This window comes from Anopheles moucheti, chromosome 3, assembly GCF_943734755.1.
Source record: "Anopheles moucheti chromosome 3, idAnoMoucSN_F20_07, whole genome shotgun sequence".
Classification (NCBI taxonomy): domain Eukaryota; kingdom Metazoa; phylum Arthropoda; class Insecta; order Diptera; family Culicidae; genus Anopheles; species Anopheles moucheti.
The window spans coordinates 76,541,184-76,557,838 of NC_069141.1; the positions used below are offsets into that span (position 1 = coordinate 76,541,184).

The 16,655-nt window shown below is 40.1% G+C and overlaps 1 protein-coding gene across 1 annotated transcript in view; it reads left to right on the forward strand.

The window, feature by feature from the left end:
* Positions 1–14,990, forward strand: part of LOC128300954 (eukaryotic translation initiation factor 5B) — a 30,985-nt gene extending 15,995 nt beyond the window's left edge. The window contains exons 7-8 of the mRNA XM_053037218.1: positions 7,550–7,711; positions 14,187–14,990. Coding sequence (XP_052893178.1) covers positions 7,550–7,711; positions 14,187–14,294 — 270 coding nt within the window. The 3' untranslated portion in view covers positions 14,295–14,990. The remainder of the gene's footprint in view (positions 1–7,549; positions 7,712–14,186) is intronic.
* The last annotated feature ends 1,665 nt before the right edge of the window (positions 14,991–16,655 follow it).

Sequence of the window (16,655 nt, forward strand, 5' to 3'; positions counted from 1 at the left end):
GTTACATTTCTATCTTCCAATAATGGTTATAAATGGACATCCAATTTAGTTCCTATTTCATTTATTGAAATATGGGCGTCCGGATACGGATTAATATCATACACATCTTAATATCAATTCCATATGTTTATGATTGAAATGTTTTTTTATAGAACGTAATTGTTGAGAATAGATGACAAAAGACTAGGGCAAAACTTGAAGCAAACAGGCGAGTTATAAATTTTATGAATCGATTTGGATTTAACTATAAAACATTGTCTTATAGACTTTTTTTAATAAATTTCACTGCTCTAAGGACATTGCAATACAAATTTCAATATAGACTACTCCATGTGCGACAACAGCGCTCCGTCTGGCGTTGCTTACACGGGGAAACCAAACTGACCCTATAAATTAATAACAAATTTCAAAAAACCCACGGACGATTTTCAATCCTTACTTTGTGTGGCTACTCGACACACCTTGGTTAGTTCTAACGTCTCGTTGTATGTTTTTTTAGGCAGAAGAAGCAAAGCCAGCAAGCGACAAGAAACTAACGAGTTTCGAGAGGCCTTTTCCGGTGTAAAGACGACAAAGATCTTAACCCGGCGGGGCCCTATCGTGCGTTGCTTCCAATTTTTCGTCTTTCGCTGGACTCGTTGATTCGTCCAGCACACGGTTCTACCCCCACGGTTAGCTTCGTGCCGCTGTGTCCGCGCCGCGCTGATTGTGGAGTCAAGTTACGTATCGAAAAACCTGCGCGGTGAATGCACCCGAACAACTAGAGGACATGGCGCGGGGATGGTAGCAACACAATTATGATACTCGTTCTCGTGTTTCCCTCCGCTCTAATTTGGAAGCGTTTGTTGTTCATTCATGGATATTGAGATCGATGCAAGATACTCATGCTCTCGTTTACTGTCTTCGCGTTTTTTTTTGTTTCTGTGGTTGTAACGCTCGTTTAATTTGTGTTAAAGGACAGGTTTTTTTCGTTGTTGTTTGTTTCGTGGTAAGTGGTTGAAAATATAAGAAAAGCGAAGAACGATAGTGTGTTTCGATCTTTCGAAAGGGCCTTTCGGTTGCTTTGTGTGGCGTTTTGGCTGATTTAGGGAAATATGATCAAAACCTGCATGGCACATTGCATCCGATCCGTCCGATTTGCCACCCCTTCTATGGCACATGCCGGGTGTGGTAATTGGAGTTGGGAGCGCAATAGAAACGCGATCTACTGGAAACGACGACGACGACGGCACAGGATTATCACCGGCCGATCGTGGTGCGTGGAGATTTCTTCCCTTTCCGGAAAGGTGTGGAGCTTGGAGTGCCGGGGCAGTGGTGGTGGAGTGTTGCAGCATAATTTAACGGCAGGGGATAAAAGGGAAATGTAAAAAATTAAACCAACCGATCAACGATTCAGGGCTTCCTGTTTTGATTTTATTTTTTTTTTCTCGCCCTACGGGAGCCTGCTCAACAGGTCGCCTGATTGAATGTGGCGCGGGATTGTGTCGGGAGGCCTCCCTTCCCCCTCGAATGGGTTGAAGCCGGTGAAGGCCGGGGGTTTTAAAAACGCTCCAACTCCGGATGTTGGACCGGCTCGGGATGTACCATTTTCTCTTATTTATGATGCTGATAAGCGCTCCCTACTATACGTTTAGTAACACAAGGTCCACAAGGTGTGTGTTTCTTTGTCGTTCATCTGTTTCTTGTTTTTTGTTTTGTTGTTTTTGTTACACATTCGATATTCTTTGCTTCGCGTCGTCGTTTCGATCTTTAACAAATTATACGTTATGTTCGCCCGCTGGCGAATCCGTTTTTGTGTTCACCTCGCAACAGTTGGGCTTACGCTATATTCTAGACAGAAATGTGTGCTGGATGTGGTTTTTTATAACTTATTTCCTTTCCATGTACTTTTTTCTGATTGATTTCGAAAGAAAAAAAAACCAGACACGCATTTTCAGACGAAAATGTATGAGCATTTATTTCTGATGCAGTTTTTATTTCTAATTCGTGAATGTTGGTAAGAATAAGGTGATACAGTTTTAGTAAGTTATTTTTTCAATCAACTGTAACTAACTTATCTGTGTTATATTTGGTGATTAACTAGTTTAAGAATTTTTTATGATTTCGCAAATCTTTATTATCTTTAACGCGTTGTTTAATCATAAATGAACCTAAGTGCTATAGAGTCTTCAATAGCAAAGAGCTATTTTATTAATACTATTCTTGTGGGTAATGAATTTTTTAAAATTCATATGAATCTTGGTTGAGGAGTCGTTCAAATCAGGAGTCGACTCTCAAAAGACTCATGAATCCTTAAAGTACTCAAGAGATTTTTGGATTATCCTTCTTTTTACTTTTCTTAAAAAAATCTTTTCAATCTTGTTGATCTCATTTTTTCTCTTTTCATTAAGCCGGACATTATATTAAATCCCTGCTAGGTCATAGCGGCATCAGTTATCAGTCTCAGTTTCTAATTCAGTTCAGAAGAATGCAGATCCTAAGAAAAGTTCAGTTAGAATGTAGAGAAGTAGAGGAGTCGAGATTGGAACTCAGACTGGACGTACTGTTGATTCGTAAATTGTTGATCAAATTATTTGGTTTGAAGTACCAAGTATTCACAAACTCACAACAGCCAATCTAATAATTTCCCTCTCGCAAATTACAATGATTTGTGTACAGCAGCGAACGAATATTCTTAACCACTGCTAGTAGGAACTACTCAAATACAAAGATAACCCAACTGCGCCTGGTTGCGTAAACAGGAAATCGACATAGAAGGTTCCTATTTCCTGCCCATTTCCTAGGTGTACGTACTGCAAATAGGAACACTTCCATATCGGATGTTCGGTTTACCGATAGTAAATCATGAACACAGGGGTGTAGTGTGTCAGCGTTTTATGTTGGGTGCCGCACTATTTATCAGGGTGGTAAAATTGTTGTCAACAGTTGTTCAATCGCCAGGCACAGGAAGAAACGAAGCACCAGCAATAATGCACAGACTGAAGCGAGAGAGAAAAGCTTTCATTCGGCCAATCGATCAGAGCCAAGTTAACGGCCAACATGTTCGATCGCTGCTGTGTGGGGTGGCACGGTAAAAAAAGGAAAGATTTGCTTATCAAATTCGCAATACAGCCGGCAGTTCACCGGCATCCCGTACCGTTTGCGTATCCAAATAGAATAAATCAGCAAACCCAAACCAGACAACGGAGCGCCAATTTTTGCTGCGCCACACCGAATAAGCAAACAGCCGCCAGACCATCACGCCAGACCCAACACTAATCGCGAAACGCATTACGCTGAGCGTGTGAACCGCGCAGAAGGCCGATTCTCTCGTTTGGTGGGGTTCTCTAGTGCGGGATAGAAACCGAAACTGAAATAATTCCTAAGTCACTGATCTATAAAAATGGCCGTCTCATATGTCTCTCTAGCTCGCTCTGTATGCTACGGCACCGCACTTCTATGCGGACTGTGTGCGCTACAGCCATGGCTGGATGGATGGATGGATTGGAGGGTTTTGTGCTGATTTGATATTCATCACAGTCATGCACATGTGTTACGCAATTCAAAACGATCTTTATGTCCAACAATGGACGTACTCACACACACACACAATGCGTTGTGTGTCGTGTTGTTTTGTGCCTGCCAGCATAATAAGCATAGCTGGTTGGTAGGGCGAAAAACAAAACATATCGTTACATTTTGCTGACCCCACCGGGTCTTTCCCAGAGGCAGAGCGCATGGATGCGCATGGTAAAAAAAATGTACTCTCTGCCATGTCAAACTGGCACAAACATAGCGCAAATAAAAAAACAAAACTCACGGATGTGATGTGCGTAGCAATGAGATGTAGATGAGAAAACGGGGTGAAAAATATCTAGAAAAGCTATATCTAAAGGGTGTGGTACATCGACGACACCCTTGTAGGATACAAATAATTCTCGATCACGCATCACGGCCTTGTTCATTGACGATCGTTTCACTACAGTGCGTAACATAACTATATGGCTATTTGATTGTTTTTGTTTTTGATTATAAAAGTACCATTTGAAGTATCAAGTACAACAAAATAAATGCTTCAATAGTTTCTCGCTTAAAATTATATATCTTTTTGAAAAGCTTTTGGGATAAAATGCTCTGAAAAATAAAAAATCCTTGATATATCCGCCATTTATCGAATATATCAATATTTAATATTTCTGACTTAATATCTAAACACTTTTTAAAGCGGTATTAGTTAAGTATTATACAAAAATCCCTATATGGAACCACATAATGCTTCATCAAGTAGTATTAAAAATCGAAATGCAATCATTATAATTCATTGCATTTTTGGTTGCTAGATAACAGAATGCGTGTGGTCTGGACTGGTCCTCGGTCCTTCGTGGTCCTCACGTTATTACGCTAGTTACATTCAGTTTGGTTTATATCATACAGTCCTAATTGTTCTTTTATTATATCCATCTTAATATAATCTAGCCTTAGCACAAACAGTTATCATCAATAGTGTGCTGGAAAATATGTAAGATAAATGAATTTTTCTTTCTAAATTCATAGAACATCGTCAGTGTTAACTATGTCGCTTAATGAATAGATAGCCAGAATGTTATGTTACGCACTGTGGATAGGTTTCCCACAAAAACTTTAAACGTTCGGGACTGATACAAAGCTGGGAATCGTTTTCCATCAGCTACTTTGTTAAGCTACAATTTTTCCTTCACTTTTAATTTGAGCATTGATTTTTGCTTGCTCTCTTGCGATTTTTTTTCGAATCCGTCCAAGTTATATGACCAGTTCTGTAAGCATTCTAAAACATCATTTGTTCAAAAACGAATGCAAAACACAGGAAGTAATTTCCCAAAAATAATGAATATATACAAATATTTCATCACTCTGGTTTGTTACATTTCTTGTACGTAGCAGCACCATCGTTATGTGTCTGCCGAATTGGTTTGCCTTCCAGTCTAGCGGTGATAACATATAAGGCACAAAATGCTTCTTTCTTGTGCCTCTAAGCATGGCAACGTCAACAGCATGTATGTGTTTGCTCAATGATAAACTACGTTAAAGTGATTAGCTATGTACACCACAAAAAAGGGTGAAGGTATGTTTCGATATCGACGCCTCGATGTCTGGTAGCTAGAAGTGTTCGAAAACTGCTGCCACTTTCGAATTTAACAGGAAATATTCCAAATATTTATAGTCTTCCTAGCTACAGTTTGAATTTTCGTCCTTTATTCGACATTTATTTGTGAAATATAATTTAAAGAAAAATGCAAGTTATGAGGCATAAAAAAAGCCCCATAAAAATAAACAACCTCCCCGAAGGCGAGACTCTGGTGGTGGACGAAAATAAACACCAATTTCGGCCTGCCGCTGTACAACGAGCGGCACTGACACTGCAGGAGATTTATTTTCCATTCTGATGGCCGTCCTAAAATAACTCTCCCATTTCCATACGGCGTTGGCCCAACTTGAACAGCCGCCGCCATTAAATGGCACGATTTGATTTGAAAACTGGGTCCGTTTGTCCACAACACACACACCCTTCGATTGTTTTCCATTTATTTTCGTTACGCTTCCATATTGTAGCCCCCGTGCTGCCGACACTGGTTTGTTCACACTCGCACAAACAAGGTGACACCACCCGAAGGACAATGTGCTGGCTGGCGCCTGTGGCACGCACACTCGATCCGTTATGACTTTCCTTTTTCGTGGATGGCCCTTTTGTGAATGAAAATGGTCTCGGTGCGATTTTCTTTCGCTTGCCGTGCGCCGTATGAATGGGGCGCGGTGAACACTGTGGTGGTGGTGGTGGGTTTAGTTTCGGTTCATTGGAGACCGTGTTACCAGTGTGTATGTGTGTGTTACCGTTCACGGCAGTGTGTGTTTTGCTTTCAATGGATTTCATTCAGCAATTTTGTTGATTTTTGATGAAAGAAGTCTCTCCCCGTCTGTAGGGAGCCGCTAAAATGTGACGGAGAGCAACATGGGAAACTTTCCCTCCTGGTGGGAAAAGAAAAACCAGTTCATTTTCCGACTCACCACTGGTTTCATCTCACTCTACCCCATTCTCATTCGCTCTGTTCACTCACACTGTTGCAAAACGTAGGCGCTCCTTTACAGAGAAATAAGGGCGACCAAGCCCTCTCCTTTTGTGAAGTGCCTCGAATGTTTAAGGACAAACGGTGTTAACGGTGTGTGTGTGTACAGCTTCATTCATAAAATGTTCAATCAACGGTCTAGTCATCCTTCATTTCCATTCTCAGCTCCCGAGTGATGCTTTGTTTGTTTGGTGTGTGTGTTGTGTTCATTCATGAACTAAGCTGTTTAGCTGCTTATTAAAACGTACTGCACAATTGCGCTCATTGAGACGCGGTGTATTTCTTTAAATTTTAATTAGAAATGTTCCAGCTGGAGGTTTGATCGATTGAGCTTAATTTCGAAAAGATGTTAATTTTAATGCTAATTTTAATATTAATTTTAACCCTATAGAACTCCAGTATTATAGAAAAAAAGACCTCCCAATCAATTAGTGTTGCTGTGAGTTTTAACGTCATTTTAACAACAGTCACAGGCGATTGGAAATTCTTGAGGAAAAAACATTGAGCGAAATTGTTGAACTGATTTTAATGTTTTTGATACGCGAATGCGAAACTGCGCACTGCGCAGAACCGGCATTGGTATGTGTGTCTGTTGGACGTTGGCGTTGACTGTCGAACAAACAATCCTGCGACGTTTGCCAACACTTGCCAGGAGCTATGTTTTGCTCCAGTGCCACACGCTTCTAACCGAGAGTTGTGTGAAATTTTAAAATCAATCGGAAAAATTTGCGCTTCAAGCTGTTTCCCTACTGTCCAGCATAGTATTTACCGTGCTGCTTTACCGAAGCGGTTGAGACGAATACACAAACGTCGCCATTTGCGGACAGCTGCGATGATGATCAAAGCTGTCAGCGTTCCCATCGGCACCGTTCCAGGTCCCGTCGCCTGTTCCCATGTTGCCCATCCCATCCCTTCCTGATCGATTTCGCGCACGTCCGGGGCACTCGATCGTCAAACAACTTGCGCCGACGGAAGCCGGCCACTGTGTCGCGTGGCGCGCACAGCGAGGGAGGTGTAAAAACTGATCCGCACAGAATCGTATCGCGATTGGTTGATGGTCGACCGTACGCGATCACTCAACCGAGCAACAAAACAGGAAGCAACGAATGAATGAGTTTAAATTATGAATGAATGATGCAGTCACGGGGTACGGGTTGTTTGTTGTAACTTTCAATATAGCGATAGTTTCCCTATAGTGTAACCGCTCTGACGTAGCAAACATGGCCAGAGTTGCACGTTTATGAATGGACAATTTTTAAAGTGCAGTATTTATTGCGGGGAACAAAACGTTGCTATATGTTACAAAACATGTACCGGAATTTTAAGAATAATTCAAGCAATATCTCGGAATGGATAAATGAAATGCTCAGTATATTGTGAGGAATTGTTAATTAGTTAAATGCTCATTCTCCCACATGCGGTTACTGATCAATTGTACTAAAGCGTTTTCGTTCGTTATTTCATTACAGTTTACAGATCTTGGCGTTGTAACGTCCATCGAAGCGAACCATAAACAAATCGAAAGTGCTCGAAAGGGACAGGAGGTGTGCATCAAAATCGAGCCCATACCGGGAGAAACACCGAAGATGTATGGCCGTCACTTTGAAGAAACCGACATGTTAGTTAGTAAGGTAAGTCGTAATGATTCATCCTTAAATATAAACCATTCTTTTGCTCTGTTTTTTTAGCTGTTTTGTAGCTGCTCGTGTTTGTCGATTAATAGATGCATACTTGTTACGATTATTGTTTTGCTGTTGGACAACAAAGGCCAAACGGGGGGAATGTGTTTTTGTAAAACTGGTTGTGCGGTGTTGTGGCTGTTGTTTAATTTTGTTTTTGGGTTTTGTCTTCTTTTTTTTTTTGGTTGGTTCTAATAATGCTTCGCTGTGGGGAATCTATTTTTGTGAAACCCCCCGCGGTTCTAATGCACTTTGCGGCTGCGTGTTGTTTATTTTAAGCCAAAGTGGCAATAGCATCATCCGGCCTGTTTTTACTAACGTTAACCTACCTGCGCCCGTGTGTATAGTTTTACAAGCGGTGGCAGTACCAAAACCGCCAACCAAAACTTTTCCACCCCATCGTTTTCTGCCTTGAGCAACAAGATGCTGGGAATTCGGGTTGGGGAGTATTTAATATTTGAAAAAGGGCAGCCTCATTAATGGCGTATGGTGGACGCTAAAAATAGCACGCATATTTTTCAAACCCATCATTTCTCGATATGAAAATAGCTTTTTTTGTTGGCCAAAAATATGTATCTGTAGTAAAAATATGTCTAGATGAAGAAGAAGAAGAAGAAGAAAACAGCACAAAAATATAAAAACAGTTTCTGTTGATGTTGAGGTAAGCGGTTGTTTCACCTACCGCGTGTTCATCTTCACAATAAGATATAGAGTTTACAGTTGTTTATATCATCATGTTTTAGGTTTCTTGTAAATGTTTCTATTGCATTCTATTGCATAGGTAACTTGAATATATTATTTGAAAAAAATACTGTAATTTAGTCATTGACGCTTTTACACGCAAATTAAAGTAATATGCTAGCTTGGTTTATTGTTGAGTACGTACAATTAGAATCTACAATTACTAATCAAATTGAGATCTAAAATGCTAACGAAACAAGAATCAGATCCGTCCTATAACATTATTTAAATAATTAACTCTCCCTCAAGCACATCTCAATTATACACTGCAAACATGTGAGATGCATTCTCAGTCATTAACAGTGCAGGTGTTGTTTGATGACGTAAAATGCGTGTTGCACCATCGACTGACGTCATACGGGGGGATGCGTTGTTTTTGCTAGGATATCGGGTCAGCCCACCAACACCGACGTCATCGGAGGGGGAGGTGGCCAACCAAATTAGGTCATCGACGCCTTTGGTCGTTGCCTTTGCAATGGCCGGTCCTTTGAATGAATTATCGTTTTCAATTAATTTTCTATTGCTAAGTGTATGATATAAATATAGTTTATTTCAGTACGTATAACATTATTCAGCCATATCTCTCTGTGTGTTAGAAGCATTTTACTGATACAGTCTGCCAGGTTTTGTTAATTTGGATAAGTTCGAGGTATTGTAATGTTGTAACTTCGAAAATAAGAATATTGTTTAAAAGAAAATCGGAACATTGCAGTAGCATCCAGACTAGCAGAGTTTCGATGTTCATTTCTATTGTCTAAAGTTGAAAATTCGGCTTATTATTATGCATTAAATGTTATGCAAATGTTAAAACTTTTCGCAAAGCTTATCTTATGTTATGTACCTTTGCGGTAATGAAGCCAAGTAAATAGTCTAAAACATTCACTAGATTCCATCATATTTGCTTCTACAAGGTTTGATTTCGATCACGCCTTATAAAATGTCTCAATTGCATGTCCGGATCATAAATATAAAGCAACTTTTATTTTTCCTCTCCACATAAAGTACGTGACCGTAGCTTACGCCTTTGCGATTATCGATCGAACCAATGACGTCATCGTTTTTCGTTCACTGACGTTTCCCTGACGGTTCTTTGTTCTTTCGAAAGGGGAAATATTCAAAGAAAAAGTCCATTCTCTAACTCAACATACTGCCAAAATAATTGATGATAAAAACAGAACAATAATTACAAAATACTTCACACAATTCTGTGAAGTTTTGTCTTGTTTTGCCTTGTCTTTCGCTAAGAGGAATAAATTTTCGGCTACGATTTCCGATTAGGCGAAACCTTTTCTGCACGTGAAACGTACACTGTGGAATCTATTTATATTCTTATCAGCATGGCAGCATGTTAAATAACGTGCCATGTAGCAACATACACTCTTTAAAGCATATCAGAAATAAATCAATACTTGCGTGAGGGGGAGGAACATAATGGTGGTAAGGGTTGGTGGGGTTTTTCTTCGCCATTAGGATGTACCTTTCAACTATGACGTCAATCGCAAGCTAAACAACTGTGCTGGGTACATTGATCTCTGCCAGCAGCTGCCATGCGCAGTGTCCTAGTGAGGAAGGACGTTAAACACACAGGGGCTTGGCTGTCCGTAGTGCCGTGGTGCCTGCCCCACACGACACGACATGATATGTCTTGATGCTTTATGTTGATGAAACAGCATACAATATCTGCTGTATGTGCTTTATAAAAACTATGTGTTAATATTGTAATAGTATAATTTGCTAAAACATTTCATTGATCGGTGTACTACAGTTAGTACACAGTTAGAATGAATATTTAAGAAATTGTTTTTAGCGTTCTTAACAACTGCATTATTTATTTGGTTTACTTAATGTTGAAATTTTAAATTTTCGGTCCCAAACAACATAAAATATGACATATCATTAATCTTGCCGAACTAAAACAAAGTATTACAATGTACGGTTTATTAAACATTTTAAAGTATGAGTAGTATGATATTTTGAAGTACACTGACCAATGGTTTTCTACTTTAAAAATTGCAACTGGCAATCTTCCTCTAGTATAAGAATTATTGAAACGTTTTATGATAAAGTTAATTGCTATTATGGTTTAAGTTATTTCTCTATCAAACATAGAGTAATAACAGCATCATTGTTTGTTTTATTTTTATAAACTTTATTGGTTTATTACTACATGTTTTTATAAAGTACATTAATCAATTTTTCTCTCTGGAGATTTTTGGTTAAAGTTTAGCGTTTTAGTTTCGTTATTTGTTAATCATTAGTTACGAAATTGTTCTTTACTTTTAAATGAAAAAATTGCGAAAAAAGAAATGACGACAAAAAACTTTCCTGTGCTATATTTATCCAACCCTATCAACTCCTATTCCGCCTACGACGGTTATTTGTGTATTAAATTGCTCCTACGACAATTGGTCACTCGAAGCTTTCCAAAAGTGTGGGTTTCGTACACGATCTAATATTAAGTAGAAGAGTGAATGTTATTTCATGATTTTCTGAAATGGAACCATTTATAGTTGTGTAAATGTTAGCACTTTCGATTAGTGTCCAATGTCAAATCTTGGTAAATGAATTTAAATATGATTTCAAATGTGACAAACTTGGCATATCTAATTGCCATTCGTTATAGAGGGTTCGAGTGGATTAAGGAAGCCGACGTTATCTTTAAAATACTTCAAACTCAAATAAATATGTCAAAAATCATTTAAATATCATGTAAATGACGATTGAAGTTCAAGTAAATAGTCGCGTGTCCAAGAAGACGTAATTCAAAAGTACACTTCTTACTTACAAATTATACTAAATTCAATTGTGCTGTAAAGTGTTTTGAAGAATTAGGTGAAACATATACATATACAATTTCAAATTGCAATAGGAAACTTGACCGACACTAGCAAAGTTATTTCGTAATCATTTTTTGAAGTAACTACTTGCTTTACAAACTCTCTGCAGTTCAAAATTGGTTTAATAACAATGGACATTGGTTAAAAAGACTTTTGGACCATCTTGCGTACTTTCGAGTCTATGTAATGACGAATAAACATCGATGTAGCAGAGTACTATTTAGAGAATATTTAATTATAATTGACGAAACTAACAATGTTTCCTACAAAATAATGCCTTACGAAACTTACAAAAGCCGCTTGCCTTTCTGCAATTAGGGAAATTTTCACATTCAATCAATCAATTTTTCTAAGTTTCAAATGTCATCATCTACGAACAATACATTTAATTAAATTAACAGTTCTATCACCAAATACAGCATTTATCAAAGCATTAAAATGTACGCTAATGTACGTATGCCAAACAACCAGCCTCCATTGCAACTTGATGCCGATCTACCGATTGACGTCATTGTTGACCTAATTTCGTACCAGTAAATTGAAGGTTGGTGGAGGGGGCCCGTATCCTGTGGGATAGCTCTGTCCCCAGCTCTCTGCGTCGCTTTCAAGGCCGTATCCGTAAAAGCTCAACACCCGAACACCCGATGGCCATTGCACACATAAAGGGTGGGAGCCGGGGAACGACCTTCTCCCCAGATCCAGGATAGATCCGTGCCAGGAACTCCAGGAAGGCTCGTTTGACATAACCTGGCTCTGGTTGCCACATAGCGAGGGGGCCGGACTGGTCGGAGCTCAGCGCTAAAAATATCTTGCCGCTGTGGGGCTGTGTGGCTTTTTTTTTTGTTTTGAATTTCCATTCAACCTCTCCCGTTCGTTGATTGGTTTCTGGTTCCGCAAGAGGTTCTGGTGGGTTGTTGGTAGGGTGATAAGGAATGGACCCACCCCAAGTGCCCGCTATCGCTTATCCAGGACCAGCTTTCCCCCTCTTTTTCGCCAGGACTGACGCTTTAGGTGCTAAAAATAGCCTGACCTGTTGTATATTACCCCAATATCCCTACCGTGTTCCTTATATTCCAAAGAATATAATTGTGTATGTAGGAAAACAGATAGGAAAAGCACCACGTACCACCATCCCGTTGGAACCGTTCCAATGGGGATGAAATTTTCATTCATGTATTCTCTCTGAACGAAGTTTACATCATACAGTCGAATTTTATTTCATTAAATAATGAATATTCCAAGGGTAGAACGTGAGTGTAAGTATAGTTTTCATCAACTTTATTTGATAACACTTTATACAAAATGGTTTGTTTTCCTTCACAAAACCAATTTCATTGTAAAGCTCGCATTGCTGTTCCCCATTTGCCGGCCACAATTCATTCAACAACATGATGAAGCACAGGCGTCAAAGAAATGTGCAGCCGTCGTCGTATCCCAGTGACCTACTTTCACGTTTCCCAGGATTTTATCGATTTTTCGAACAACGGGCGCATTCGCATCACGGCCCCTTTCCCGCTTGTTTTCGGGACTGTTCTTCCCACCGGACGTAGTACATAGCGGTGTATACTTCGTTGGCGTTGGTTGTGGATTTTATCTCTTTCAAGCAGAACATTTCCGTTAGGCAGGATCCCCGTTTTTTTTTTTGTCCAACCACCTCCGGCGGTGATTATACTCACGAAACACAGTGGAACTGTGGAACCAAACCGGTAGAAAATGGTTTTTCCTTAGTGTTTCACCATTTTCCCTACCACAAATAATAAGCTCAGCGATCAGGAACGCAGCAGCGCTCAGTAGGTAGCCTACGCCGCTGCCTTCCATTGCTGGGTGGGCTTGGTTCTATTTATGCTGCTGCCAGCCACCCAACACGAACGTTATGTACCCGCAGGAATCCACTTGTATGTATATATGTATATCATGCTGCTGCCTATGTGCACCGACCTGCTATTTTCCCGCCCGAATTCCACGGATACATGACCTGGGCGGTTCGCGGGCGGGCGGTTTTGTTGTGGAATGTTGTGGATTCGAAGTTGTGACGTCGAACTTAACGATTTCCCGCAAGATGGTGAGATGATGGTGGTAAGGAGGAGGACGAGGTTGATGCGGTTGGGTGAGAAATTTGGGCAAAAAGCTTCCGAGGTTATCACACCCAGAAACGGTGCGTGATGACGTCAATCGCGTTGCCATGCTTTGCTGCGACCCAATTTATATGGTTCTCGGTTTTCAGGAAGGAAGTTTTTTTTTCTGTTGGTTGTTTTGTTTATGAAAATGGTATTAGAATTAGATTTTTGTAGGACGCGGGGCGCATTCTATTACCATCAGAAAACGTTGCACTAATTATGGTTAGTGCAAACAGTGAGCTTTTGGATTTTTTTTTGTTCTGTAAGTTATTATTAGAAGCTTGGTTTGATGGTTACGCTTTGGTGAGCAGTTAACGATTGTTTAATTATAAGCTTCGGTTTGGGGTACGGGTTTGAGTTAAAGCTTCAATTAATGGCTCTTGTGGTAAATTAAGCTGATATTTAATTTGTTTGTTATTCGTTAAAAACGATACAAAAACATACAAATTTATATGCTTAAGTGTACTTCAAAGTTGAAATAAAATCAAGTCCTTGTTATCATTCACTACCTCTAGCAGAATTATCCCATTTTCCGTTCAAGGGCAACACTTGGCGCGTGGAAAAACGCTCAATCAATAAAATTTTGTCAATGAACACAGCGTGACCTTCATCGTGCTGTCACTATTCCATTAATGGTTGATGCACGCCTGGGTTTTTTCTTCTCTTCTATCTTTCAAACAACTTAAAATCCTCGCCTAAAATGTCCTTCTTATTACTGCTGTACCATTTCAGATTTCCCGTCAAAGTATCGATGCGTGCAAGGACTACTTCCGGGACGATCTGTTGAAATCCGACTGGACGCTTATGGTGGAACTGAAGAAGACCTTCCAGATATTGTAGATTGGTTTTTCGTCGCGGGCTGTTTTTTTTTGTGATGTTCATTTTTGTTTTTCATGATTTTATTTTTGTACGTCAAATTTGTTTCTATCGTCTTCATCGGCGCCCCATTTTGTGTTCCAAATCCCTTTCTGTTCATCATGATGCACACGGTTGCAAATTTACGATTTAAAACAAAAACACAAGTCATTACACTGTTTAACGCTACTAGTCCCTTTTTAGTGTTTACTCCTGTCGAATATATTTTAATAACTGTTTCAATGTTTGCATTCAAGCCAACTTTAAGTTGAAAAATTGTTTGTAATTTTAATTGTCCCAAATTACTTTTTGATTTACACTTCTTCCTGGATAAATCGATTGCCAATACAAAGCAGCTCCAATACTTCAATAATCCCATCAGCAATTAATGCCGATTGCAATAAGAAAAAATTCTGTGTGAGATCGTTCACTCTTCTACTGCCTGTTGGATGTGTATGGCAGCTAAGTTGTGGAATCACAATGCGTGTATGCCCAAACGGACGGTTAATTTTTCAAAACAAACTAAACGGACAGCAAAATATTGTCACTGAAAAGCGAAATGCATCATAACTTATGAACTTTGTTTGCCGTTGGAAGGTTTTTACACAGCGCAAGGTCCACCCGTTTGCAAAGCATATAAAGTCGAGTAAATTTATATCAGCGGCACATGTGTCATTTTGAAAATTCGGAAGAAATACGCTGTAAGCTGCGAGCACACCAGGTAAGTAGTGTATATTAGATTTCTTTCAGTACTTAGTACAGTATTGCCACAAGTAAAGATAAAAGATCTAACGCAATAATACCAAACTAGTACGAATGACAATAACCAAACACCAAGGTTCTACGCCAAGAAGATGGGCTTGTCAAGTAATTAGTAAAAACAGCAGACGACCAAGCCTTTTGAGACATCGACAGACAGAGGGAGAATTATTAAGCACGACGACTCTTGCCCGTGAACGATTTAACTCAAGACTCACAGCACCTGCACATAATTGATGATTGATTTAAAAAATCAGGGACGAAAAGACATATGTAATGTATTTGGAATTAAGCTGTGGTTAGCTTTAATATGCCAGATATGCCTTTAACTGTAAGATACCTATACTAGCTTAAAAATACTTAACCAGCCCAGTCATCCTGTCGCATATGCTATAATTGTGCAAATGATAAGCACTGCTGAATTATCAGCGACAACAATGCGTTGCCGTACGTGAAATTAAGACACACCGACCCAACCCCCCCTCTACTCACTGTGAGAGAGCGAACGCAGCAAATCCCACACACCGATGGGGCCCGTCCCAGTCAGCAACAAAACTGTTTGTGTCCATTCGCGACCGGCTTGCGCAAAAGCTTAAACACGCTCGCGCGCATACCGAAGCGTACTTGGCGCGCTTCCGGTGGAGTGTTAAATTCCAGCTCTCGAACCGAAGGGTGGAGGAAATTCTAGCAATCACAGCAACTATTGAATGCGAAAGCGCATCCGGTATTGATTCTTGTTTGGTTTTTTTTTTTTGCTTCCTTCCTTCCAAGTGGTGATGCACGATGCGTGCTTCCGTCGCAATCGCGCGTCGTCGCCGGGAGGAGGCCATCGGTTAAGCAGCAAGTTCAGGTTTTTTTTTGTTTCATTTGCCTTACTCCTCAACCTCAATGCTGATGTCACCCGGAGGAAATCGCGTTGTGTGTGTGTGCGCGCGTGTGTGACATTAGGAGTCATCTGACACGTGGCGCGTCGATGCAGTTACAAACTGTTACAATTATTATTTTATGTCATTGTGCACACTTAGGCGACGTGCAAAAAACCGATCGGGGATATTCTCATTGGTACCTTGGTTCCTTCAACCCTTCGGTGAGACGTAATCTCGCAACACCACCGTCGTTGGCGTATGGAAAATGGCGTTGGCGTAGAGGCGGCGGTGTGGTCCTACGCAATTCGCTCCAGATGTAACGAGAGCATGCGAAGTGAAAGTCCCCCCTTGGCTACCATTTTGTGTAGGTGCCTCCCCCACTCGTCAGGCTCCTCACCGATATGATGTTGATCGTACCATAAACCCACGTCCGCCTCATATCGGCAGCATTAAAAGTATGTAAGTTGCTGTACCGTGTTAAAGGGGTAGTACACACTGCAGTGGCTTGGAAAAGGGATTTTTTTTTCGATTTACCCATTAACGTATGAGCAGAATTTTAATACTTTTTTTTATTCTTTCGCTTTCCTCCGGTGTTCTACTAATTATTAGAACCTTTATTGGTAGTTTTTTGTGTAATATTTTTGCTTAGTAATAATTTTCTATTTCATAACGTTGATCTTTATCGCTATGAATTACAATGATTAAATGACTTTCGAGTCCT